The sequence below is a fragment of the Taudactylus pleione genome, unplaced genomic scaffold (assembly GCF_031769625.1).
Source record: "Taudactylus pleione unplaced genomic scaffold, aTauple2 ptg000393l, whole genome shotgun sequence".
Taxonomy (NCBI): Eukaryota; Metazoa; Chordata; class Amphibia; order Anura; family Myobatrachidae; genus Taudactylus; species Taudactylus pleione.
Genome location: NW_028284794.1, coordinates 9,484,980 through 9,512,738, shown reverse-complemented (window position 1 = coordinate 9,512,738; position 27,759 = coordinate 9,484,980). Strand labels below are relative to the sequence as shown.

Sequence of the window (27,759 nt, the reverse complement as noted above, 5' to 3'; positions counted from 1 at the left end):
TGCCGGGCGCCGGTCTCCCGGCGTCGGGGAAATGCGGGCGTCTACATCTAGACGCCCGCATTTCACCCTTGCCGGGATAAGACAGTCGGGAAGCCGGCTGCCGGTATTTAGACAGTCGGCTTCCCGATTGCCTCCCCGCACCAGTACCCGGGTGCCTTGGCCATGCTGAGCATTAGTCGTGCAGGGTGTCTCACTCCGTATGTTGTATAGACACATGGGGGTATGCTTACTGAAGTGAGAGTTTTTAGAATTGGAGATGTTGCCCTTAGCAACCAATTAGAATCTAGCTATTATCTTCTAGAACAGGGATGGGGAGCCTCCAGTCCGGGGGCCTTATAAGGCCCGCGGAATCATTTGGTCTGGCCCTCTGAGCTTTTTTCTGTTACCCTCATCTGGCTAGTAGGGTGCCTAGAATGGTACCCTGCAGCCAGAATCTATGCAGCAGTTCCGCCAGGAGCGTCCTTAGGACACTAAAGACGGTCACACCGCTGCCCTTACAGCTCCCTGGAGCATCCTCAGGATGCTCCGGGCATTGCTGTAATCACCGATGATTGTGGCCCCACCTCGTGTGACATCACACGGAGGGGGCGTGGCCTGCACTGGGCCCGCGAATAATGTTATATATATCAAAATGGCCCATGGCAGAAAAAAGGTTCCCCACCCCTGTTCTAGAAGGTGCTAGATAAATGTTAAGTAGAATCTGATTGGTTGCTATGGGCAACATCTCCAGTTTTAAAAACTCTCACTTTAGTAAATATACCCCCTAGGTATAAGAGGACACATCTATACTCCTTTTTGGAGACCCAGAAACATCAAGCATTCCCCATAGGAAGGGTCTCCCAGAGATCATCCCACTATTCCATTACTGGGGTGGGTAAGTCCTACGTATCATTACCTGAACATGAAGAGATGCTTACTGAGAATGAATGACTGTAACTCACAGAGGGTTGATGTACTAAGCCTTGGAAGATAGATAAAGGGGTTAATTTACTAAGATGGGAATTCTATTAAGAAGTGATGTTGCCCATAGCAACCAATCAGATTCCAGGTATTATCTTCTAGAAGGTGCTAGATAAATGAGAAGTAGAATCTGATTGGTTGCTGTGGGCGACATCGCTTCTTTTATAGAGCTCCCAGCTTAGTAAATTTACCCCAAAGTGTAGAGAGATAAAGGGCCTGAATTAGCGCTGGACGCAATGGCGATTATGTACGCAGATTGAGCGATTGTTTGCCATTTGCGCATTGCATATAAGCCGCACTGCACATGCAAAGCTTTTGCATTGTGATGGAGGACGCCCATAGGAATTCACCACAAAGTGAGTGACAGGTAGTCAGCGTTTGGGAGTGGTAATAGGGGGGTGGTTAGAAAACCGCAGGCGTGTCAGGACCGATTAAACGCCGTCACATGGGGGTGCATAAATTAGCCCTTGCTATGAGAGCTCTCTGCGTGTCAGGAGAGCTGCTGAGTCTGCAGCTGGTCAGACCTTCCGCAAGGGAAAGATGGGCGCTCGATGTGTGTCGATGTTACGATATTTACGCAGGTAAGCGATGTTGTATGCATATGAGAAGGCAGCAGTGGACGTCTTTATGCCGGCTGTGCTTTGGCCGGCATTAGCGTATTTTTGCCATTGCACAGCTGCAATCGCATTAATCAGGCCCAAATTACCAACCAATCAGTTCCAAACTGTCATTTTACAAACACGGCCTATAACATGACAGTTAGGAGCTGATTGGTTGGTACTTTATCTCTCTCAACGTTATCTCTCTTCATGGCTTAGTACATCTCACCCCCTAAGCATTGCATCCGCGATGTGGTACATCCCACCTCTAATCGGGTACTTACCGCCGTCGATTACCGCGGTATGTACTTAGAATATCGGACTGGACAGCTTTTCCGATAATATCTCTCCTTTGCGATGCCCCCAGATAGAGGGTATTCCGGGTTTTACACCCAGATGTCTATCTGGCGCCCTTCTGCGCAAGTGTAGAAAGACGCAGGCCATCGGGGTAGATGGGAGGGATCCGATTGGATCCCTCTCTGGGGAGTGTCCTGGGGGGAGATGTACTAAGCTCTGAAAAGTGATAAACTGGAGAGTGATAAACCAGCAGCCACTCAGCTCCCAACTGTCATCTCACAGGCGGTGTTTGCAAAATGACAGTTGGGAGCTAATTGGCTGGTAGTTTATCACTCTGCATTTATCACTTTTCTAAGCTTAGTACATCTGGCCCCTGAATAGAAGACCACCTGAAGATGGCGTTACCCACCGGTGCTTTGTACATATGGAAACTGCGGTAAAACCCCAGATGGTATCTTTGGGGGCTTTACCACAATTTTGCACTTTATGACATACAGATGTGTCCTCATACACCTAGCGCCCATTCACCATACATCGCTAGACGCAGCGTATAACTGAGCCACTCTGAGGGGTGAAGTGTACCGTCTTTTCTTTAAATGTCTTTAAATTTAGCATCTTATTTGCATCACAGACGCAGCGAAACACCCCTCGCCGTGTACTAGGGAGGCTGGGCTGCGACTTTTACTGCACAGAAATGAGTTATACTTGTGTACAAAGTCGCAGATGAAGCACAACGTGATTGGACGTGAGAAAAGCCGCGGCCCCTGCATCGGAGACCTTCATACGCAGATTCAGGCTCCGTCGCACCCCGGTGTACAAATGTCGCACATCAAAATGATGACTATAATGTAGCAAAGTAGAATAAGATGCACATTATGAGCAAAAGAAGACGCTCTGCGCGGCCGAGTCACCTGGCACCTGAGAGGGGCGGTCTGGCGCCAATAGAGCCACAGCATTATGAGGACACATCTGTTTATGGCGTTGTAACAGCATGGTTAGAATTCTAAAGCTACATTGTCAGTGAGGATTTAAAAAAACACACCCATAATTGCTACGGCATTGCGTGCATGGAACTACATGCGCATTTCTGCCCGGATGCGGTGTCGTATGAATCTCTGCTGTCAGACTGCCTCTATTAGTAAGGCTTGGTGTCATCATCACCATCTCCATCAGAGCGCAGTTGTGCCAGGACTATTCTTTGCACAAAACATAGGTACATACTGTATACATGTGTTTACTGTACACAGGGAGTGATGTCATCTGTCATATACATGTAGCTACTGTATACAGGGAGTGATATCTCACATGTACATATACATGTATCTACTGTATCTACTGTACACAGGGAGTGGTGTCACCTGTACATAGAGATGTATCACCTGGACACAGGGAGTGATGTCACCTGTACATAGAGGTATCACCTGGACACAGGGAGTGATGTCACCTGTACATAGACTCTATGTACAGGTGACATCACTCCCTGTGTCCAGGTGATACATCTCTATGTACAGGTGACCTCACTCCCTGTGTCCAGGTGATACATCTCTATGTACAGGTGACCTCACACCCTGTGTCCAGGTGATACATCTCTATGGCATAATCTGTACATAGAGATGTATCACCTGGACACAGGGAGTGATGTCATCTGTACATAGAGATTTATCACCTGGACACAGGCAATGATGTTATCTGTACATAGAGATGTATCACCTTTACACAGGCAGTGATGTTATCTGTACATAGAGATGTATCACGTGGACATAAGGAGTGATGTCATCTGTACATAGAGATGTATCACCTGGACACAGGCAATGATGTCATCTGTACATAGAGATTTGTGTCCTGAACACAGACAATGATGTCACCCGTACAAAGAGATGCATCACCTCAATACAGTGAGGGTCCCATTTAAAGTTAGGTGTTAGGAGCAAATCCAACCAAATGGGTCAAGAAGAGCCAACCAGCTTTGGCATTCAGCAATGAAAGTGCCCTGAGCTTCCCCCGCCCCCAGCGCAGTAAATTTATTGTGTCACAAAAGAGAAGGCTGTGAGTAGGAATACGGTCATTAGCTGTAATCTAAGGACATGCCTGGCGCCTCTCCAAGCCTTTCTAGGGCTATGCAGTCACCTTGTCAGCGGCCAGAAGGTCAACATTGTTGATGTCGCCATGGTAAAGATGTAGACGTCATTAATGCGACATCTGACATAATGTCGACATTTTCAGGAGGGTTAGCGCTAGGGTTAGGGTTGCCGTTATACTTAGTGCTGCCGTTTGGGTTTAGGGCACAATTAGAACAAAACTACCATATCGACCTGCTAACTACATTGACACAACATTCGTCTCGCAGCTACCGTGATTTTTATAGAGGCGCCCATTGGCTGTGTCTCTGATCCGCCATTGGTGCACAACGATGCGCCATCGGTTGCGCCATCATGGTTGCTCAGAATGTCCATTGGAATTCAGCCCAGGGAGCCTTTGCAACTGCGCACACAGACACAGTCGCTGGCCAGGACGCGCACCCAAAACGGTCGCGACACGCCTGCCTTTGACTCGCCACCTCCCCGTTTCCGACCCACAAACGCTCACCGACTGTCAATCACTCTGCATCCAAATCCTCAGCGCGGCCGCCGTCGGTAATCAAACTTGGCGCGTGTGCAGTGCGCCTCTGACGCATACTTTGTATCAGGCCCTGAGTTACGTGCACGCCATGCGAGCACCTTGCAGCTGCCTGGCCTGCAATTCCCAATCAGCCCCATATGGAAAACATCAACAAATATCAGGCGTGAATGTTACAAAGGACACATGACACATACAGTGTATACATGCAGAACACACTCACCGTCCAGCAGTAACTTCTCTCCCATGTATTCCCTCTGTGGAGTTTACCATCCACCCATCAGTGTGTGCGGCCCGGGTGCCACATAGGCTGTGCGCTGCCCGCGTGTCTCTCTCAGTGTGTCTGTGTGTCTTTGTATTTCCGCAGATCAGTGTCACACTGAGTGTATGTGTGCTGAGTGTGTGTTCTTGTGCTTGGTGTGTAGCAACCTTCCAGTATCTCACTATCTGATGCTTTGAACTTTGTTCATGTTACTGATGGACTGAAAGGACTGTGACCTATAAACACACAGAGATTTAACCCTTGTGTCGCTGCAGCAGCGAACAGCTCCCGCTCCAAGCATCTCCAGCCTAAAATGAGACATTCCCTCCTTCTGTCACCATTATACCTGCAATACATAGGTCATTATTTAACCGTTCTTCTCCCTACCCTTATCTATCCTCCTGCAATACAGCAGCAATGCATTCCTAATTTAACCCTTCCTGTGCCTGGTAGGTCCGGGCCTACATTTTAACAATTTGTCTGCCCTTTGCTTTTATTACGTTGTGTGTGTTTTGCAGAGAGTTGCCCTGATAACCTCTGTCCCTACACAACCTTTAAACTTATTACTCATTCAATATTAATCTTCAACATATCTGCCAGCAATTGACTGAATTATCTGACCTGCAAAATGGTTAAAAAAAAACACAAAAACCTTTCAATCAAAATTTGAATAGTTGGTTTTCCAATAAACCACTGTAGCCTATAAAATAGAGCTTTGCACGCTGTGAGGAAGCTCAGAGATTCACTGAAGGTGGTGAGTTGTCTATATTAAGGCTAGTTACTTTTGTTAATGAGCCCTTAATTGCATCGTAAAGTTACTGCGTCTAGACAATGAGGCCTCTGTTCTCCAGACTTGTAAAGACAGTCAGTTCTCTCTCCCTGGTCGTCTCCAGTGTTTGTCTATGAGTACCCCACGCGTTTGTAGAAGTGTACAATTGTCACCGGATCGGTTGTGGCAGAGTGATTGACAGGAAGTGCCGTTTGTGGGTGGTGACGGGGGGGTGGTCGGCCGAACGCAGGCATGCCAGTGCGTTTCAGTGGTGTTGCAGGGGCATGCATAAATTAGCCACTGCGATGCCCTACGCAGCCTGTGGCCTCGTACCGTGCGCTGAAGTAAGCAATTCCTAAGTGAGTTCTGACCTGCCTTAACTGTGCGCATGGGTCCGATGTTACGCGATGTTACCGATTGTTTCGCTGTGCTGCCCAAGTATACGGATGTGTGTAAAGGGAAGTGGGCGTCCTAATGTTTGGCTGCGATCGCAATGCGAATGCAATTATTTACATATCACCGCTCATATTAGCAACTGCATATAAGCAGAATAGCGAACCGTAGTGAATCAGGCACACAGGACCTCATTCAGAGCATACTTGCCTACCCTCCCAATTTGGTCGGGAGCCTCCAGAAAATTGGGTGCCGCTCCCGACCTCCCGGGAAGGCAGGCAATTCTCCCGGCTGCCGCTCACCCCTCCTGTCCCCCCCGCTATAACCCTTGTAACCCCCGCAGCGGGGGGGGGCGGTGACGCGATTTGCACGCATGCGTATGGTTTGGAAACGCATGTGCGCATGTGCGTACGAGACCTTGCGATCCAAAATGCCGTTGATCGTACGGCTTACGATCAGGAAGTGGCTTCCGAGAGTTGATTGACATGAAAGGCCATTTGTGGGTGTTGACGGGGGTGGTGGTCTTAAAACGCAGGTGTTCCTCACCGTTTTCAGGGCGTTTTAGGGGCGTACATAAATTACCTGCTACGACCGACATAGAAGGCCGGAAGTAGTAAAACGTCACTCTGCGAGCAGGTTAGAGGCCTGGCTGATCGTACAGCTTGAGGTTGGGTATGTGCTCTCTCAAGCACCAGAGTACAATCGATACTATCGAATGTGACTGATGTTATGTCTGATGTTTCTATTTTGGGCCACACAATGCAAGCAGCTAATAATCATTTGTTGTTGCTATTAACACTGCTAATTGACTTGTATTTGATATAGTTGCGTTTGCATTAGAGAATAATAAGAAGAAATATATTTCAGGGGGATGGCTTATTCTATGCGATTTTTTTGATAATTTTTGGTGTAATTTGCAAACAACACAAGCGGCAGCAGGAGAAAATTAACATACAGCGACTGACAGCGACTGACAACGACTGACTCGATCGCTAGCTGCTATCACTCGTTAGCTAGAGGAGGTGCATTGTTCATGTATGGGCGTCACTTTGGTTGCGACCGACCGGCTGTGCGATTGCTTCCTTTTTCAGTTTTGCGGTCGTTAGGCGTACGACCGACTCTGAACGAGGGCCACAGTCCCTGGGGCTTTTGTAATAGGGTACGATCTTCAGCTGCTGCGGGAACTCTTGCAAGTCTTCCAGTATTTTTAAAGCAGCGATGATTTTTAAGGTAAAACCAAGCTGGTTTTACCTTTAAAATAGTTGCTGCTTTAAAAATTGAGAATTGAGAATGACACAAGTATTGGTTTTCACACTCTGCTGCTTCAGTTTTTATGATGGCAATTTGCAGGGCCGTAACTAGGGTAGTGCCACCTGTGCCATGGCACAGGGCACCGCAGGACAGGGGGCACTGTTTGGGCCTGTCAATTTTCCTGTTTATGATCATTCTCACTTGTAGCTTCCTCTTCTTTTATCTCCAGCATCTCCTGCCCTCCCCTATCTCTTCCCTGGTACTTCCCCATGAGGCCATGGCCCTTTTTCAGGTGCACTATCTTATGTCCCCATTTAAAAAAATCGGGAGGGGGCGCCAATGCTCTCTCTGGCACAGGGCACCAAAAAGTCTAGTTACAGTTCTGGCAATTTGCATACACTCCAGAATGTTATGAAGAGTAATCAGATGAATTGCAATTAATTGCAAAGTTCCTCTTTGCCATGACAATGAACTTAGGGCTTGATTCAGACCCATTAGCAAGCAGCCGCTCGCTCGTATGCGGCCGATGTTATGCATTTGCGCATGCATTGCAGTGCACATGCGCAAACTAGTTTGAGCAATCCGGTAGCGCTCTCTTGCCCAGCAAAGACAGCCCAGTGGAATGAGTGACAGGAGAGACTATTTGTGGGTGGTAACAGGGGCAGGGCAGTAGTAACGGGGGAGTGGAGTTGCGGACGCAGGCGTGCCTGAGTGTTTCAATGACGTTTCAGAGGCATGCATAATTAACAGGCAGCGTCAGAGTACATGTCACCTGCTTGATTTTTACACAGAACTGCTCGCAATGCTTGCAGTAGGGTACAGTCAACCATAAGCGCTGTGGTCTGATCCGATGTTTCCCGATGTACTGATGGATGTGTATACTTCCTGGAGATGACGTACGCTAGTGGGCGGATAAAGACAGGCTGGTGGGCGTCTATAAATGCGAAGTGATCGCTCGCCAAGACAAAGTGGGCGTGCTTATGCTTTGTCGTGCGATCGCCTGACTTGATGTCACTTAGCTGAATTTGCATACGCGGGGAGCAAGGAATGCAGAACTCAAATCTAATGGCCTCTGCTAAGACGCAGCCTGTGACCGGCCGTCTTTTATTATTCACGAAGCCGGCATCTGAGAATAAGGGAGAAAAAGTGATTTTACATAAAGAGGACCCATGGAATTAGCCATTACATACTTAAAGGAAACCAAAAAGAGTGCCCGGGACTGTGGGTAAATACAAGTGTGATATATCGGTGCTTAAGCACACATAAAAATAATCTCTATTTCAGCCTGCTAGACTGGATCAGTTTTTAGGAGCCCTAATTATACTCTGAAAGGGGCTGGAGGAGCATTACAACGACTAAAGACATTTCAAGCCATTTGCCATTAAAAGTGCTCTTAAATTGTGAGACTTTTTTGTGGAACAAATAAGAGCTTTCATACTAAGGATATATTTAAAACTTCTACAGCATTTGAATAGCTAATGTCTCCTGCGAGCAGCTATGAATAGAGGAAGAAGTGTAACAGTATAATGTAACTACAGTCATTTTTATATGAGTTTATTTCTTTGTATCTAATTGAAAGCTGGTACTGATAATTACTTTTGTTCCTATAGGAAGTTAGGATATAGTAATACCAGGGTGTAGTAGGTATTACCGCCAGACACATGGCCGGCGGTTCAAATCTCAACAGTGGCAGCCCGGCAAGGGTGAAAATCCCGATCGTCCCTAAGGTAAGTATCACAAACCTAATTCTACCCCCTAACCCTCCCTTAGGGGTGCCTAACCCTAACACTATCCCCCCCAGTGCCTAACCCTAATCCCCCCTCTAAGTGCCTAAACCTAACCCCCCCTTCCCCTAGCCTAAATCTAAATCCCCTGGGGGGGTGCATAACCCTAACCCTCCCTTCCCCTAGCCTAACCCTAACCCTCCCTTCCCCTAGCCTAACCCTAACCTCCCCCAGGGGGTGCCTAACCCTAACCCCCCTTCCCCTAGCCTAACCCTAACCTCCCCCTGGGGCTGCCTAACCCTAACCCCCCTTCCCCTAGCCTAACCTTCCCTTCTCCTAGCCTAACCCTAACCTCCCGGGGGGTGCCTAACCCTCCCTTCCCCTAGCCTAACCCTAACCTCCCAGGGGGGTGCCTAACCCTAACCCTCCCTTCCCCTAGCCTAACCCTAACCTCCCAGGGGGGTGCCTAACCCTTCCCCTAACCTAACCCTAACCTCCCGGGGGGGTGCCTAACCCTCCCTTCCCCTAGCCTAACCCTAACCTCCCCCAGTGGGTGCCTAACCCTAACCCTCCCTTCCCCTAGCCTAACCCTAACCTCCCGGGGGGGTGCCTAACCCTAACCCTCCCTTCCCCTAGCCTAACCCTAACTTCCCGGGGGGGTGTCTAACCCTAACCCTCCCTTCCCCTTGCCTAACCCTAACCTCCCCCAGTGGGTGCCTAACCCTAACCCTCCCTTCCCCTAACCTAACCCTTACCTCCCGGGGGGTGCCTAACCCTCCCTTCCCCTAGCCTAACCCTAACCTCCCCCAGTGGGTGCCTAACCCTAACCCTCCCTTCCCCTAGCCTAACCCTAACCTCCCGGGGGGGTGCCTAACCCTAACCCTCCCTTCCCCTAGCCTAACCCTAACTTCCCGGGGGGGTGCCTAACCTTAACCCTAACCTCCCCCAGTGGGTGCCTAACCCTAACCTCCCGGGGGGGGCCTAACCCTAAGTCCCCCAGGGAGCCCTAAACCTAACCCTCCCTCCCCCCATCTGCCCGCGCCCGGCTTACCTTCGTTCGGTATGCCGGGTGTCAGTCTTCTGGCATCTGGTTAATGACAGGCATCGAAAACTAGTACCACGCCGGGATTAGAGAGTCTGGAAGCCGGTGGTCGCATTTAGACCGTCGGCTTCCAAACTACATCCCTAATACCACGTGTGTAGTTATATGTCCATGTTTTATTACTTGTTCTTTTAATACTTGTTCATTTAATAAATAATATAAAAGTTTTATATATGTAAAATATATGAGTGGTATCATGCCAGCCCAGTTATTTTCTTAGTTATTGCACATTTCTCTAGCTGTTGACAATTCCTCTAATTATCTGCTGCAGGTGTTTATCGGGTGGGGGGTGGAATATGGGGAGGGGGAATATGGGGGGAGTGGGGACAGATCCAAATGGATAGATTGATTTTGCAGAACAGGCGCTGAGGTTTTTGTAGTTTATTGATATCTGTGATAATCCCCAGTATAATATAACATGCCAGTTATAATCCCCAGTATAATGTAATATGCCAGTGATAATGCCCAGTATAATGTAATATGCCAGTGATAATGCCCAGTATAATGTAATATGCCAGTGATAATGCCCAGTATAATGTAATATTTCTGTATAATGCCCAGTACAATGTAATATTTCTGTATAATGCCCAGTATAATGTAATATTTCTGTATAATGCCCAGTACAATGTAACATGCCAGTTATAATGCCTATAGTAATGTAACATGCTGGTTATAATGCCCAGTATAATATTACATCCCAGTTATAATGCCCAGTATAATGTAATATGCCAGTAATAATGCCCAGTACAATGTAACATGCCAGTTATAATGCATATAGTAATGTAACATGCTGGTTATAATGCCCAGTATAATATAACATGCCAGTTATAATCCCCAGTATAATGTAATATGCCAGTGATAATGCCCAGTATAATGTAATATTTCTGTATAATGCCCAGTACAATGTAACATGCCAGTTATAATGCCTATAGTAATGTAACATGCTGGTTATAATGCCCAGTATAATATAACATGCCAGTTATAATCCCCAGTATAATGTAATATGCCAGTGATAATGCCCAGTATAATGTAATATTTCTGTATAATGCCCAGTACAATGTAACATGCCAGTTATAATGCCTATAGTAATGTAACATGCTGGTTATAATGCCCAGTATAATATAACATGCCAGTTATAATCCCCAGTATAATGTAATATGCCAGTGATAATGCCCAGTATAATGTAATATTTCTGTATAATGCCCAGTACAATGTAACATGCCAGTTATAATGCCTATAGTAATGTAACATGCTGGTTATAATGCCCAGTATAATATTACATCCCAGTTATAATGCCCAGTATAATGTAATATGCCAGTAATAATGCCCAGTACAATGTAACATGCCAGTTATAATGCCTATAGTAATGTAACATGCTGGTTATAATGCCCAGTATAATATAACATGCCAGTTATAATCCCCAGTATAATGTAATATGCCAGTGATAATGCCCAGTATAATGTAATATTTCTGTATAATGCCCAGTACAATGTAGCATGCCAGTTATAATGCCTATAGTAATGTAACATGCTGGTTATAATGCCCAGTATAATATTACATCCCAGTTATAATGCCCAGTATAATGTAATATGCCAGTAATAATGCCCAGTACAATGTAACATGCCAGTTATAATGCATATAGTAATGTAACATGCTGGTTATAATGCCCAGTATAATATAACATGCCAGTTATAATCCCCAGTATAATGTAATATGCCAGTGATAATGCCCAGTATAATGTAATATTTCTGTATAATGCCCAGTACAATGTAACATGCCAGTTATAATGCCTATAGTAATGTAACATGCTGGTTATAATGCCCAGTATAATATAACATGCCAGTTATAATCCCCAGTATAATGTAATATGCCAGTGATAATGCCCAGTATAATGTAATATTTCTGTATAATGCCCAGTACAATGTAACATGCCAGTTATAATGCCTATAGTAATGTAACATGCTGGTTATAATGCCCAGTATAATATTACATCCCAGTTATAATGCCCAGTATAATGTAATATGCCAGTAATAATGCCCAGTACAATGTAACATGCCAGTTATAATGCATATAGTAATGTAACATGCCAGTTATAATGCCCAGTATAATATAACATGCCAGTGATAATGCCCAGTATAATGTAATATATTTGTATATTGCCCAGTACAATGTAACATGCCAGTGATAATGCCAAGTATAATGTAACAGGCGGGTTATAATGGCCAGTATAATGTAACATGCCAGTGATAATGCCAAGTATAATGTAACATGCCAGTTATAATGCCCAGTATAATGTAACATGCCAGTGATAATGCCACGTATAATGTAACATGCCAGTGATAATGCCAAGTATAATGTAACATGCCAGTGACAATGTCCAGTATAATGTAACATGCCAGTGATAATGCCAAGTATAATGTAACATGCCAGTGACAATGTCCAGTAAAATGTAACATGCCAGTGATAATGCCAAGTATAATGTAACATGCCAGTTATAATGCCCAGTATAATGTAACATGCCAGTGATAATGCCAAGTATAATGTAACATGCCAGTGACAATGTCCAGTATAATGTAATATGCTGGTTATAATGCCCTGTATAATGTAACATGCCAGTTATAATGCCCAATATAATGTAATATGCCAGTTGTAATGCCCAGTATAAAGTTATATGCTGGTTATAATGGCCAGTATAATGTAACAGGCGGGTTATAATGCCCAGTATAATGTAACATGCCAGTTATAATGCCAAGTATAATGTAACATGCCAGTTATAATGCCCAGTATAATGTAATATATCTGTAAATAGAGCAAGTTTTTTTGTTGCTCTCATTTTCCTCCTTATGTATGGCAGCAGATGACATGGCACATGGCAGGCTTACTAGGTACATTGTGTCTCTGTGCTCTGTATAATCTTAGCAGATGCGATGTGCTGCTCGGTTCTGACATAAATACAAATAAAGTAAAAGACATTTATACAACAACCAGATCAGATCATTTCCAAAAATAGACTTTATTTCCATAACAAATCACAGAAAGCTTTCTTACTACACTGTATGACTTGTACTACTATACTGTAGTGATACTTTTATATGTACGAGTGTCTCCTGGCAGAGATGATACATAGCACAATCCTGGTATTCTACCAGTTCTGGATCACAGGTGGCACCAGATCTTCCTGGCCCTGATACCCATTATGTTCTTACTAGAGACAGGAGAACCGTTTCTGTTTGTTTCAGATTTAGCTGAACCACCAGATGTTGTGTACAAAGCATGCAGGGCCGTAACTAGGGTAGTGCGACCAGTGCCATGGCACAGGGCACCGCAGGGCAGGGGGCGCTGTTTGGCCTGTCAATTTTCCTGTTTATTATCATTCTCACTTGTAGCTTCCTCTTCTTTTATCCCCAGCATCTCCTGCCCTCCCCTATCTCCTCCCTGGCCCTTCTCCATGAGGTCATGGCCCTTTTTCAGGTGCACTATCGTATGTCCCTATTTAAAAAATGGGGGGGCGGGACGCGCCAATGCTCTCTCTGGCACAGGGCACCAGAAAGGCTAGTTACGGCTCTGAAAGCATGCATCATGTAGCTGCATCCCCCTCGCTTTATGTAATTGGTGTAAGAAATTACACGCCAGTGATGGCGCGTAATTGACAATGGAAAATGGCCAATGGCAACGGCAATGTTTTTCCAATCTGTTCCTGGGAGGCTAACAGTGCATGTTTTCCAGATCTCTTTACAGATTCATTAGTGAACCTATTGTGTCGGTCAGTAATAAACACTACTTTGTTCTATATAGGATGTATGGCAGACATCTCGTCCTGACTTGTTAACGTTCTTGGTTGGCTTTGCTGCTGATGAATTTTTTTTTCCTTTTAAATCATGGCTACGAGAATTGTTCATCTGAGGACTGTAGGAAACAGCTGCCAATGTAGAGAAAAACTACTGGCTGGCCCAGCCTCATCTTGTGATAATTGGCACAGGGTGGCTTCCTGTATACTTACGTAAAGCCACCAGCGACAGGTGGACTATACCGTAAATCCCATGCCACCTAATTAGTGAGCACCATGGATGAGGTCCTCCAAGACTTTTCTGCGGCCCTCAAAAACTCCATAGATTGTGCAGTATACCATAATGTTGGATACCTATTTGACATCACCATCATCGTCAGATTTGTCTCAACACAGCACAAGCTGGCGCTCTTTCGGTATTCCGTACACAGTCTTGTGAGCTTCAAAGAGCTCCTTCAGTTTCTCGACATAGAGAGAATGTAGAGATGAGATTTCCTCTGCAGACGGGGAGGTCGTTTTTACCACCGGGATAGGAGACCCCACTGGGGAAGAAAGACAACGATGAAGCATAAGACAGTGACAAATACAAGAGAGGGCTGGAATGTTCTGAAGAACAAGAGATCAAACCACAAATGAGATACAAAGAAACCGTACAGGTAAAAAAATATTTTGCCCTTGTCTTCACCCTCAGCGGGAAGCACAACCTATGTTCAGTGACACCAACTGGGTCAGTATATTCCATAGGTAACTGCCTTCTTTGGGGCCTCGAAGCCATGACACCCTGACACATGGCGCTTAATCTGGAACAGGGTTGTGACAAGTTTTTGGAATATTTTTATTGTAAGCAGCCAATCAGAAAAGAAGCTTCTCTGTTGCCATGGGTGCAATGTCCTCATCACTTTCTGTGAGTGCTATTTAAAGAGACCTCATTGGGCATCAATAAAATAACACATAAAGGCTTAGTACATCTCTCCCGATAGGTGCGATGTACTAAGCATCGCATCTGCGATGCGGTACATCCCATCCGTCTTTGGGTACATAGCGCGATTGTTTACCGGGCCATGTACCTAGAATATCACAAAGGACAGCTATGCCGATAAGAGCGGTCCTTTGCGATGGCTCCGGAGAGAGAGACTTACGGGGTTTAACACCTAGAAGTCTCTCTGGCGTCCTTCTGCGCATGCGTGCCATGGGAGGGATCCGATTGGATCCCACTCAGGAGAGGCATCCCAAAAAGAAGCCCACAGGCTTCTACTGGGTAACGCCACCTGATTATGGCGTTACCCATCGGGACGAAGCGGTGCTTAGTACATATGGGGCATGCGGTAAAATCCACGAAAATGGCATTTTCTCATATGCACCAACCCCCGGAGTGTGAGGCACTCAGGGGCTTGGTTGTGGTGGGTATGGGCTTCTATTGGTAGAGAGAAATCCGACTGGATCCCTCCCAGCACCCCCCACGGCACTCGCTTTCTTCTGCGCATGTACAGAAGGACGCCAGAGAGGCTTCTTGGTCATAGACCCGGAAGTCCCTCCATCGCAAAGCTTTGCTCTTACCGAAAGAGCAGTCCTTTGCGGTGTTCATCATGTAAACCAGTGTTACCGATGCCGTCATGCATGTGAAGAGCGGCGGGATCCATAGTGTGCTGAATGTGAAGCGTCGTTCATACCACCCAAGATATGATAACATTGATATTGAAATCACTCACCACCTCCATCAGACCATTGATGGTTATTAACCATTGATGGTCGATGGCCACCCCTACTGCTACCATACTCTACTCTCACCCTCTGTTTGGGAAAACAAAGGGTCAGAGTTTGGGAAACCACAGATGAGCAACATTGTGCCCCGTGGTGGTCCTCTTGCCATGTTAGAAGGGATTAAGAAGAATATGAGAAAAATAATTATGATTGAGAGAAAGAAGTTATTAGGAATGAGAGGGATGGTAGCATCCAAATGGGATATCACGTAACATTAACATATAAATGAGCTTAGAAACAAGCACATTTTTGACTATATGTATTACTTAGTTGGTGCGATGCCTTAAATGGAACACAGCAAATTGTTTTATCTGCAAACTTACCCACAGTATACACTGGTCGCCTGTGCGGAAGCAGCCCCAAGCTGTACTGGAACACACCACGGCCGTGGAACAGGGGAACTGCCAGTCCCACAATCCGCTGCAGCTTCTCCTGCGTGGTTCGGAGCAAAGACCCTGGAGGGTTGCTCACCTGATGGTAGAGGTCATTTTCCCCAAACGATAAAACCGGGACGAGGTGAGCTCTGAGAGGGGGGAGTGAGAGAGACTGGTCAGCTCAGCTCAGGGGAAGTGAGAAGACTCCACTGTCTCTCCCTGACTCTCCATTTCCTTACCCATGGGTCAGGGCCAGCTTAATGAACCCAGTCCTCTTCAGTATTTGAAGGGTCAGCTCTCCAGGCTTTGCATCCAGAGCCTCAGGAGGACCCCCAACTGCAATCACCAAAGCCTGCCCTCCACCCTTCTGTGAGAGGAGGTGAGAGGCGCTGCTCTTGTCGGAGGACACCAGACCTGGAAATGAGTGGGAGGACAGCAGGGTTAAAGAGTTATGTTTAGAATGATTTGCAAGAAAAAATTGTTGAATGATGAGCTGATTTGGTGGTCTCTAGGACCTGTCGGAGCTCAGCCAACAGCCCGACTTCTGTCAGGCACTAAAGCACATGCACGGTGTTTCCAATCCATGCATGTTTTCAAATGTACCTGTTATATCCCTGTGTCATTTGCCATCTGCTGTTCTACTTGGTTGAATAAACCTAAGAACTGGTTAAGCTGTATCACCTGTGGACTAACCGCCACCAGCACCAAACAACTGCGCAACACATAACTGACTAAGGGGTCTATTTACTAAGCAGTGTTAGGAGACAGAGTGAAAAGTGATAAGAAAGTGATAAGGTGCCAGCCAATCACCTCCCAACTGTCATCTCACAGGCTGTGTTTGAAAAATGACAGTTGGGAACTGATTGGCTGGTACCTTATCACTTTCTTATCACTTTTCACTCTGTCTCCTAACACCGCTTAGTAACTAGACCCCTAATATTTTTTCCAAACGCCGCTCAGCAATTCACATTTTTTTTATGTTTGAATTAGGTCAAGAACATCTACAATTTTAAAAAATATATATTTTTTTTTTTGTGGAATCACATATCATTAATATCTGAACATCGATGATCGGAACATAGCGACATCGAGACTTTGCATTTCCCCAGCAGCTGCACCTCTGATCAACCGCAAGGTATACACTGGGGGGGGGCTGTGGGCTGCTTTACATTTCCTCTGCAGCAGCTGGGCGTGGGCAATTACACGACCCAATTACAATATGTAAGCAGCACAGCTCTCAAGAACTCTTTCCCCCTTTCATGTCCCCTCCCTCTCACCTCACTCCAAAACCATCCGAAAGTAGGGTGGGTGGGTGATGCTTTGCGTGCTGCTCCCATTCAGGGCGCACGATGGATGTTGCCGGCGGGGAACATGGCACCCTCTTCTTGCTGGTGCCCTATACGCCTGCGTACTATAACTAATGGACGGGTCAGCCCTGGGTGGGGGGTACCGCCGGGCTGCCCGATCAGCAGTGATCACCAGCACAGCAGACACTGGGGGAGGGTGCAGGAATGCAGAGGGTCCGGTAGTTCCCTCTGCACATTGGAAGCTGCTGGAAGATTAAATTCCGGCATCCGCCCAGTGTGCCCTTTCTGACTGCTCACATTGTCTGAGACCAGGTAACGCACAGCCTGGCGCTGTCGGAAACGGAAAACAACCATGCCAGGCAAGTGGGTAATATTTGCAGGCTATCCCACAAAAACACCCGGTTAAAGAATTGAGGGGTACCCACAAATACGAAATATCCCCAGAATGTGTGTACCGGGGTCCACAGCAGATATGGAAGATATCAGGTGCAGTTCTCCGTTTCGACTACAAGAGCAACCCGGGGTGAGCGGGTTCGGTTCTACTCGGTTCCGTTCGGTTTTAAAAACCGAATCTTATTGGCTATCAGCTGTCACAAGTTTTGGATAGCCAATAAGATTAGTTTTTTAAATCCGAACGGAACTGAGTAGAACCGAACCCGCTCACCCCTTCTATAGGGGGCTTTATCGCAGAATTTACCAAGCTACTGAATGCAAAGCATTCCAAGGCCTGGTACAGCTGACAGCTTTGCATCCCCCATAGAAACCTTTGTGGCTTTGCGACTGATGTCGGAAATGGAGGGACCATAGCAGATATCTTCTATATTTATTGGGGTGATACTTAATATGTATTTCATATACGGGTGTTTTCGGGGAATATGTTGCAAATATTTAATGATAAATCGGCCCCTAAGTTTTCCGATCATTATTCTCAATATCATTTTTGTTTCCAATCCTGCCCCAACTACAACATAGGGCAGAATGATATGACACAATCAAATAACTGTATTCACAGACTATGAATTCCCAGATCTCAAAATGTGTAATGCGGAATTCCTAAACCGTGCGAATGTCAGTGTGATCGCCAGGAGCGTCGCTCCTCTGTGTAGCTGCCTGTAATGCTGCAAAATTCGAGAGAGTTAGAGAGAGAGAGAGAGAGAGAGAGAGAGAGAGAGAGAGATATACAGGGTCTATGTACTAAGCCTTGGAAAGAGATAAAGTACCAACCAATCAGCTCCTGTCATGTTATCTCTGTCAACTTTATCAACTTTATCTCTCTCCAAGCTTTAGAACATAGACCCGATAGAAAGGGGGGAGAATCAGAGAGAAGGAGAGATAGAGTCTATGGACTAAGCGAAAGCTGACAGAGATACAGGAGTCCATTCATGTAGAACACAGGTTCTCAAACTCGGTCCTCAGGACCCCAAACAGTGCATGTTTTCCAGGTCTCCTCACAGAATCATAAGTGAAATAATTAGCTCCACCTGCGGATCTTTTAAAATTTGTCAGTGAGTAATGAATATACCTGTGCACCTGCTAGATGACATGGAAAATGTGACCTGTGTGGGGTCCTGAGGACCCAGTTTGAGAACCACTGATGTAGAACATGAAGTGGCTAACAAAAAATATCACTATGTATCGCATCAGATTGATGCAATATATAATGAGGTTTAGTAGCCATTCATGTACACTTACCTGTCCGGCGTCTTCGTGCGGTATCTGGCCCCTCTGCAATCCCTGGAAGCAGTGAGAAGACAGATATATTGGGTGTCCGGTGTCTGAGAGCAGCAGGTCATGTCAGACCTGCTGCAAATACCGCTGGGCAAAAAGGGGCTGAGCCGGGCAGACAGCAGGGAAGTGCGCAACTTCCCTGCTCTTTCAGTTCGCAGTACAGATTACGCCATTCTGAGATGGTGAATCTGTACACAGCAGAGAAAGCTGAGCTTTCCGTTCTTCTATGAAGAACTTTTGTATGGTGATAGAAACATAGAAACATAGAATTTGATGACAAATAAGAATCACTTGGCCCATCTAGTCTGCCCCATTTTCAAACATATTGTTACTTCAACCCTTATTGATCCATACTTCTTTTGAAGGATATCCTTATGTCTATCCCATGCATGTTTAAATTACTCTACTGTCTTAGCCTCTACCACCTCTGATGGGAGGCTATTCCACTCATCCACTACCGTTTCTGTGAAGTAATTTTTTCGAAAATTTCCCCTGAACCTACCACCCTCCAGTTTCAGAACATGTCCTCTGGTTCTAATACTTCTCTTTCTTTGAAGAATGTCTCCTTCCTTTACCTTGTTAAAACCCTTTATATAATTGAACGTTTCTATCATGTCCCCCCTTTCCCTTCTCTGCTCCAAACTATACATATTAAGATCTTTTAGTCTTTCCTGGTACGTTTTGTGGTGTAGACCTTGCACCATTTTAGTTGCCCTTCTTTGTACAGTCTCTAATGTATTAATATCCTTCTGGAGATATGGCCTCCAGAACTGAATACAGTATTCGCGATGAGGACGTACCAATAACCTATACAGTGGTATTATCACTTCTATCTTTCCTCTCCCTATGCAACCAAGCATCAGACTTGCCTTCCTCATTGCTTTGTTACAATGTTTGCCTTTAAGTCACCTGAAATAGTGACTCCTAGATTCCTTTCCTCTTCAGTAGTTTCCAGTATAGTGCCATTAATACTATATTTAGCCATTGGATTTTTGAGACCCAAGGGCATGATTTTGCATTTTTTGGCATTAAACTGTAGTTGCCACATTCTTGACCATTCCTCTAGTCTACCTAGATCATCAATCATTTGTTTTACCCCTCCTGGTGTGTCTACCCTGTTGCAAACCTTTGTGTTGTCTCCAAAAAGTTGTAGTTTTAATACCATTTGCAATGTCACAAATAAAGATATTAAAAAGCACTGGTCCAAGTACAGATCCCTCAGTTACTCCACTGGTAACATTTCCCTATGAAGACTGCACTTTCCGTTTACTACAACTCTCTGTTTCCTATCCTGCAGCCATGATCTTATCCATTCAACCATCTTTGTATGCAATCCCATGCTTTCCAGTTTATTTAAGAGTCTGCGATGTGGAACAGTGTCAAAAGCCTTACTAAAGTCTAGATAAGCTATATCTATGCCCCCCCTTTATCTATTTCCTTAGTCACCCAGTCAAAAAAGTCAATAAGATTTGTTTGACATGATCTCCCCCCAGTAAATCCATGCTGTTTGGGGTCCTGCAAATTGCTGGATATGAGATAATCTATGACTCTTTTAAGAGTGTTTCCATCAATTTCCCATATACTGATGTCAGGCTCACTGGTCGGTAGTTGCTTGCCTCTTCCTTGCTTCCACTTATTTGCACTTGCAGTGGGACAACGTTTGCTCTTTTCCCGTCCTCTGGTATTACTCCAGTAGCTAGTGACTGGTTGAATAATTCTGTTAATGGTGTTACCAGCACCCCTTTAAGCTCTTTTAGTATCCTTGGGTGTATCCCATCTGGCCCCACTGATTTATCCACTTTCAGTTTGAGAGTTCTGATAGGATCTTCTCCTCTGTAAATGTGCTTGTTCCTACCTCATTCTTCTGATTACACCTGCAACTATACTGTGGCCCCTTTCCCTCTCTCTCTGTAGTGAATACTGAACATACATGATATCATACACGAGAACTCTTTACATGAATTGTAAAACGCAGTGAAAAGCCCTGTTTGTGAGGAGGTGGCACAAGGATCCACTCGGATCCCTCTTCGCATCCCGGAACTCCTTTCCATAGGGAGGAGCGGGGCTACGAGAACAAGTTTCATCAGGCAAACTCCGAAAACTTTTTGGCAAGGTTTACGGGCCATTTATAGTATAATGAATAGGCCCCACAGAGAGAGAGAGAGATTGTGAGAGCCACAGAGACAGGGAGAGTGTGAGAGCGTTACAGGCAGCCAGAGAGAGTGTCAGAGAGTCACAGGTAAGCCAGAGAGTCACAGAGAGTCTCTTACACTTAGGGAAATGTTACTGTGAATCACAGGGAGAGTAATGATGAATAACATGATAGGGTACTTACTGCCGCTCATGATGTACTCCCGGAAGAATGGGATCCGGAACCAGGCCGGCAGCATTAAGAGATGGGGGGTGAGACCTGGAAAGAGACTGGAGAATCCTGTACCCTCAGTACAGAAATTCCCAAATGCTCCAACCACGAGAACCCCATGAGGATGGAATCCAAAGATATAATTATAGCCGGGGTCCAATGGGGCCGTCCGTACCAACTGCGAGAGAGGCAAATTAGAGGATAGGTCAGTTATATAAAATAAAAATAAAAAAAATATTTCCCAGCTTCAAGGAAATTCCCAGGTTGGGTTATTGCACCGATAGACAAAGCTTTTATTACCAAAATCTGATTTATGGGGTGCAGTCACTTCTGCATCAGAGGTAGGCAACCTGCGGCTTCCTTGCTACTGTAGAACTAAAAGCCCCAGCATGCTCGACTTGACCTTCAAAAATAGCTGGAGACCCACATGTTGCCTCAGACATGCATACATATATAACCAACAGTATACACTGCTGGTACAGAACGTGGAAAAAAATATTCTATTTACTAACACAGGGCAAGTGTGTAATAAATAATCAAATCAGCAATTAGCTTTTACTGCTTCCACTGCACCTTAGACACTGACATCGCTGAATGGTGCAAATCAGCACTAAAACCAGAGCAACCAATCAGACATTTGCAGTCTTGTACTGTCTAGGCAGATAAAAGCTAGCTGTTGATTGGCTCCTTTTATAACATAAATGTCATATATTATCCTGTTGTACTCACTTTGATAGGGAAGTAATCAGCAAAGTACTTCCACACAGTCCAACTCCGCACCCACTCCGACCTCCGCCCCCCTTGGGATGGGGTGTCCCAGTCTACGTACAGCCAGACCGTATAGAGGAGAACCAGGGACCAATATTGCGAGCAAACCAGGAGGATGTATAGAACAATACAGCACTGAGCTAGAGAGAGAAAGGGAGATTCTGCTGTAATACTCAGCTTCACTTTTACTGTAAAATAGGTTAGGATTAAAGACACTGGAGCTACTGGTGGAGTTGACTTCAGTGCACATGTTATGTCACTTTGCACTGCATAGTATAGGATATGTCATAGCATATCACAGCTTATCAAATTAATAGTGAGCCTAATTGACCAGGGACATAAATATATTTAATGTTACAATAAAGACCGCTTCATCTGCGTGACCGGAGAGCCTGTCATTGTTTAGTAATATTGTACATTACAGTCTTCACAGCTCTCTGAGGACCTAACGTTAAGCTGCTTCGTATAGAATCGCCTGTAAGTTTCACAAATGTCTTTAGAAGCCAATCAGATTCTACTTAACAGTCTAGCACCTTCTAGAAAATAATAGCTAGAATCTGATTGGCTGCTATGGGCAACATCTCTTCTAAAACTCACTTCTAAAAACTCTCACTTTGTTAAATTTACCCCTAAATCTAAATCTATTTTAGATGAAGCAAAAAGAATGGGGGAAGATTACAGGGAGCCAATAACAACCGAAAATGGCTCATTGCATAGATTGATTAGTAGTTTGAATTAAGATGCACAAACCTAGTGCAAACCTAATGGAGATATCCACATAATCAGGTAATGAATAGTATTGCCAAAATCACTGTACTAAATAGAATGCTATAGCCTAGGGCTGCAGTTTGTCTACACGAGAATGCGCTGCCTGCCTGGGTCTGTTTGAATTTGTTTAACCTGGTTGCCAGGGGAAACCACCCTACTGTACAAGATACAGTAGAACTATTACCTACAGTAAGACAGCGCTGCAGGACTCTGTAATAAAGTAAACAGCACAGGAACTTTGGATAATATAACTATTTAACGTTCACCCATGAAGCTAATCAAATCACACGTCAATAAAAAAAATTAGCACAAATGCAGGTAAATATTGAATAGAAGGATTATCCAAAATCCATTTGCCGTTTGCTTTATTACAGAGACTGAGATATTGTATAAAGGGAATCGGTATGAAATACCGATGGACGGGAAGCCGGCTGTGAGTACACTGACAGCGGCAACCCGAAGCCTCAAATCCCGACAGGGGAACAGTGAGTACTGTTTCCCTGTCCTATTTACCCCCTAACCCTAAACACTCCTTTCCTGCACCCTAATACTAACCCTCCATACCCTGCACCCTAACCTCCCCGGTAAGTGCCTAAACCCAACCCTTCCCCCTTAGTGCCTAACCCTAAACCACCACGGGTGGTGACTGAACCTAATCCCCTCTGCCCGGAGCCTAACCCTAACCCCCCCCCCCCTCCCGCAGCCTAACACTAACACCCCCCTGGGGCGCCTAAACCTAAGTCTGTTTTCTCTTGTAGGATCATTTAGAGCAGTGGTCGCCAACCTTAAGTGAGGTGTGAGCTACTTTAGTAAAATGAAACCTCCTAAAATTGTAGAAAAAAAATCTGGCTAATTACACTGTACAGCAAATTAATACTTTTAATTTGTTTCCTTTCTAAAAATAGTCATACATTACTAATTTGAGGTCAAGAAAAACTAAAATGATTTTAGAATGTTTTTACTAGCTCTATTTTTTGAGCTACACTACTTGCACTATACTGTATGTACATTAGTAATACAGTCATAGTGAAAAGCTATTTTAAAATAATCTGATATTTTCTTGATAGAAAATAAATAACAGTTGTTTTAATTCAATCAATCACAAATAAGAACACAAAACGAAACAAACATACAGCATACGTAACTAACATACAGCATACGAAACAAACATACAGCATACGTAACAAACATACAGCATAGGAAACAAACATACAGCATACGTAACAAACATACAGCATACGAAACAAACATACAGCATACGTAACAAACATACAGCATACGAAACAAACATACAGCATACGAAACAAACATACATCATACGAAACAAACATACAGCATATGAAACAAACATACAGCATAGGAAAGTACTATGTAATATAGTGGCCTATACATGGGGGTGCTTTCTCTTTGCTTGTCGCTTGTACTCCTCTTCTGGGGCTTCTCTTGTCACTGTTCAACAGTAGTGATCACCTCCCCTGATATCTTTGTTCCATTGCTGAAATGTCTTGGTGGAATCGCTCACTATGCTGTCACTCAGTGCACCACAGTTATCTTGTGTGGGGAATCCCGTGAATCGCATATATTTGAATAGGGGAGGGGACAAATAACTGATTCATTTAATTGGGTCATTAGGCCCCGCCCCCTCTGCGCGGAACGCAGATTGCTGGTAAGATTCTCTCCATTCTGCCCACTTCACTAGAAATACCCCAACATCAGCATAAATGGGCTATATCTCGGAACTCAGAGCTAACTGAGAGTTTTAAATGTCATATTCATTCTATGCATGCTGACATCAATTAGAAGGAACTATTTTCACATCGGAAACATTTTCATTGTTGTGCAGTGTAACCAAACAATTTAAGGTCATTTAAGGAAAATTAAAGAAAAAAATGTTTCATAGAAAACAACAATGCATTTAATTATTACAGTGAGATTGTTGTAGTTTGTAAATAAAATGTAAGCAAAGGCGCAGTTCACTGCTAATTACCGGCTCCAAGGAGGTACGTGCAGTAGAGGAGCAAAAGATAATATATAGGCAGGGCTGCTATGTGGTTTTCCGGCAGGGCTGGGCGGGAGTCACTCGCTATGCCATAGCGTAGACGCCGTGGGTGGAAGCACAGCTGCGGCATATAGCTGACGTGCTTCCCTGTGGCTCCACCCATGGCGTCGACACCACGGGGGAGCACGTGTCAGAGGTTAGTTCCTCTTAGTTTATTCGGCAGTGCTGCAGCTAGGTGAGCTACCAAAATTAAGACCGCGAGCTACCGGTAGCTCGCGAGCTACAGGTTGGAGACCATTGATTTGGAGGATTGGTGTGCCTCATTATTGCCATCAGCTGATTTATCCTTATAAATGTGGATATAATTTTTTAATAAGGCCCTTTAGTAATTCCTATTTTTAGGCGAAGGCGAAGCCGCCTGCCTCGGCCAGGCAGATGGGAGCTGCGCTATGGCTACAATATAGTAAGTGGCAAAAGGGCAGAGGTAGGAAAGTGATTAATTACCAACCAATCAGCTCCTAACTGTCATTTTTCAAACACAGCTTGTAACATGACAGGAGCTGAATGGCTGGTAGTTTGTCACTTTCCAATATAACACTTTTCAGAGCTTAGTACATCTGCCCCAAAGTAATCTACAAAGAACCTGCAGAAACTGGAAAGTGGGGCAATATGCTGCAGGACTTACCCATAGCCAGGAAGGAGAAAGTCCACTGTAAGACAGCAGCAGTCTGCAGCCTCCTACTCATTGGGATCCTGAGGGGGGCAAACTGGACCCACATTATTCTAGAAGAGGGGTCTGCGTGGCTGATAGAGCAGATGAATGACAGAGAGGGGAATAGCAGGGGGAGCAATAGGTGGGGTATACAGAAAAGACACACACTAACCAGGCAGTCACAATACACAGGGCAGTGAGACAAGGAGAGGCAATGCAGCAGCAGCAGAGGACGACTGGCTCTATTGCCACCTCATATATACTGTAATGTGTCGCCCGTCCCCTGGGGTCATTCAGTCTGGACCACCAGGACACAAGGCGGTGGGGTCTCCACCTCCCCTCTGCAGATTTTTATTGGCTGCCTGTTGTAGTCTATGAGGGTTTTGCACAATTTCTGGGTCTCTGGGAGAGGAGTGATTGGCACAGGCTAAAAAAATATTGAGAAAAGACAGGAGGCAGAGCCAAAGGGGGTATAGGCGGTAGACCCGAGATATTCATGTGGTTGTATGGACTTATGGATGTCAATGGCTTTTAGGCTGTTGGGGAACGACATGCCACACGCTTCTGTAGGGTAACGCCAACAGGAAAATGGCGTTACCCACTACAACCATGCTCAGGGTGCATCACACTCCGGGGTTTGGGGCATATGAGAAATGCGCATTTTCGTGGTTTGACCACATTTCTCTCCCTGCTGCATCCTGCCCATTATATGAAAACGCATGTAGCCATAGGGATCATTTTGCCTTATAGCCAGTGCAGGGAAATGGCACTGATTATACCATTGGAATGCATACTGTATATCTCTGATTCTTTTTCTCTTTCCATGTACATAACAGTCACATAATGGGGGTAAGGTGCCATTAGGGAGATCGCCAGACTCTGCAGGGAGTCAGGGAGATTGCTGCTATGTCAGGGAGTCTCCCTGACAATCAGGGAGAGATGGCAAGTATGGCCTCATGGCTTCCAGAAAGTGTCATTTTAAAAGACACAGAATGTAAATGGAATCTGAAAGGTCCTCTCGTCACTGTAACTAATGCAGTCTCCGCTTACAGACACATCTGCGCACCAAATGTAAGTAGAAAAATACACACACCAGAAACAAAGCATCATATGTACGACACATGTTTGTAGCATTGCCATTTTAGGTACATACCAGCGTATTTAACGCAGAAAGAGTATGAACAAAACAATCAAAAAAAGTCACTTACAGTACAGAACATAGCAGGACATGGGCATGGTTATAAACATTGCTGCATCAGCGGTTATAATTACCAAGTAAAGGCCGGTATCCACTAACCAATTAAAAAGAACGACTGAACGATAACAACATAGTTATCGTTCAATGGCTCATTAATCGGGCACAAATCGGGCATGCAAATGTTGGAAACGACCAGTGATGCGCGCTCCCACTGGTCCTTTCCGACATCAATCATCGCCCGAACATGCCGGTCAATCTGCCGATAACAACAGATTGCCCATGTTCTGGGATGATGGAGTGTGCCTGCACTGAATGACTGATCGTTCAGTGTAGGCACCAGGGCCGGATTATAGGGGGGGCGAAAGGGGCGGTCGTCCCGGGGCCCCCACACCTACAGGGCCCCCACACAGCAGCTGCACAAGAGCAGGCATCGTTATTAAGCCCCGCCCACCTCGCGGCAAAATGCTGCAATTCGCGGGTCAATCAGTTGGAGGCGGAGCCAGTATGATGCATTTCCATTACAATTGTGTCACTTGGCTCTGCCCCTTTCCGATTGACCTGCGAATCACGGCCAAAGCCGCGGGGGGGCGTAGCTTAATAACATGGTGCCTTCCTGCCAAGTCCCCTCCCCATCCACAACATGCAGTGCAGATGGTGCAAGGTAAGTGTGTGGGTGTGTGTGTGACTTTTGTGTGTGTGTGTGTGTGTGTGTATGTTTGTGTCTAATGTACAGTATGTGTGACACATGCATGTGTGGTGTATATATGTGTTTTTCTGTGTGAATGTATGTATGTGTGTAAGTATATAACTATAATCATATTGATAGCGGCCCCCACAAAGTTGTTGCCCCAGGGTGCCTTAATCCGGCTCTGGTAGGCACTGCAGGGGATGGGGAACGACGGTACGATTACGATGTCGTAATCGTACTGTCTTTCCCTAGTCGGCATGTGGATGTGCGCCTTAAGCATACAGGTGGCAGGACCCAAGGATTAGGTGCCGCTGTATACAGGCAGAGGAGATGA

The 27,759-nt window shown here is 45.3% G+C and overlaps 2 protein-coding genes across 2 annotated transcripts in view; both read right to left on the bottom strand.

The window, feature by feature from the left end:
* Positions 1-4,720, bottom strand: part of LOC148507465 (2-acylglycerol O-acyltransferase 3-like) — a 50,121-nt gene extending 45,401 nt beyond the window's left edge. Inside the window, exons 1-2 of the mRNA XM_088446109.1 lie at positions 4,696-4,720; positions 2,246-2,320 (exon numbers count right to left, since the gene is read on the bottom strand). Coding sequence (XP_088302235.1) covers positions 2,246-2,320; positions 4,696-4,720 — 100 coding nt within the window. The remainder of the gene's footprint in view (positions 1-2,245; positions 2,321-4,695) is intronic.
* A 9,427-nt stretch (positions 4,721-14,147) lies between these two features.
* On the bottom strand, positions 14,148-25,606 carry LOC148507464 (2-acylglycerol O-acyltransferase 2-B-like). Its single transcript, XM_088446046.1, has 6 exons — positions 25,513-25,606; positions 22,022-22,200; positions 21,266-21,470; positions 16,135-16,309; positions 15,845-16,044; positions 14,148-14,302 (listed from the first exon to the last, which is right to left on the bottom strand). Exons 1-6 carry the CDS (start codon positions 25,604-25,606, stop codon positions 14,148-14,150), a joined length of 1,008 nt encoding a protein of 335 aa, XP_088302172.1.
* Positions 25,607-27,759: the final 2,153 nt, after the last annotated feature.

Coding starts and splice junctions, on each gene's coding strand:
- LOC148507464 (XM_088446046.1), bottom strand. CDS start 25,606: ATGTGGGTCCAGTTTGCCCCCCTCAGGATCCCAATGAGTAGGAGGCTG. Junction 22,201..25,512: donor TTTCTCCTTCCTGGCTATGG/GTAAGTCCTGCA, acceptor TTCTCTCTCTAG/CTCAGTGCTGTATTGTTCTA. Junction 16,310..21,265: donor GGAGTACATCATGAGCGGCA/GTAAGTACCCTA, acceptor ACTCATTTCCAG/GTCTGGTGTCCTCCGACAAG.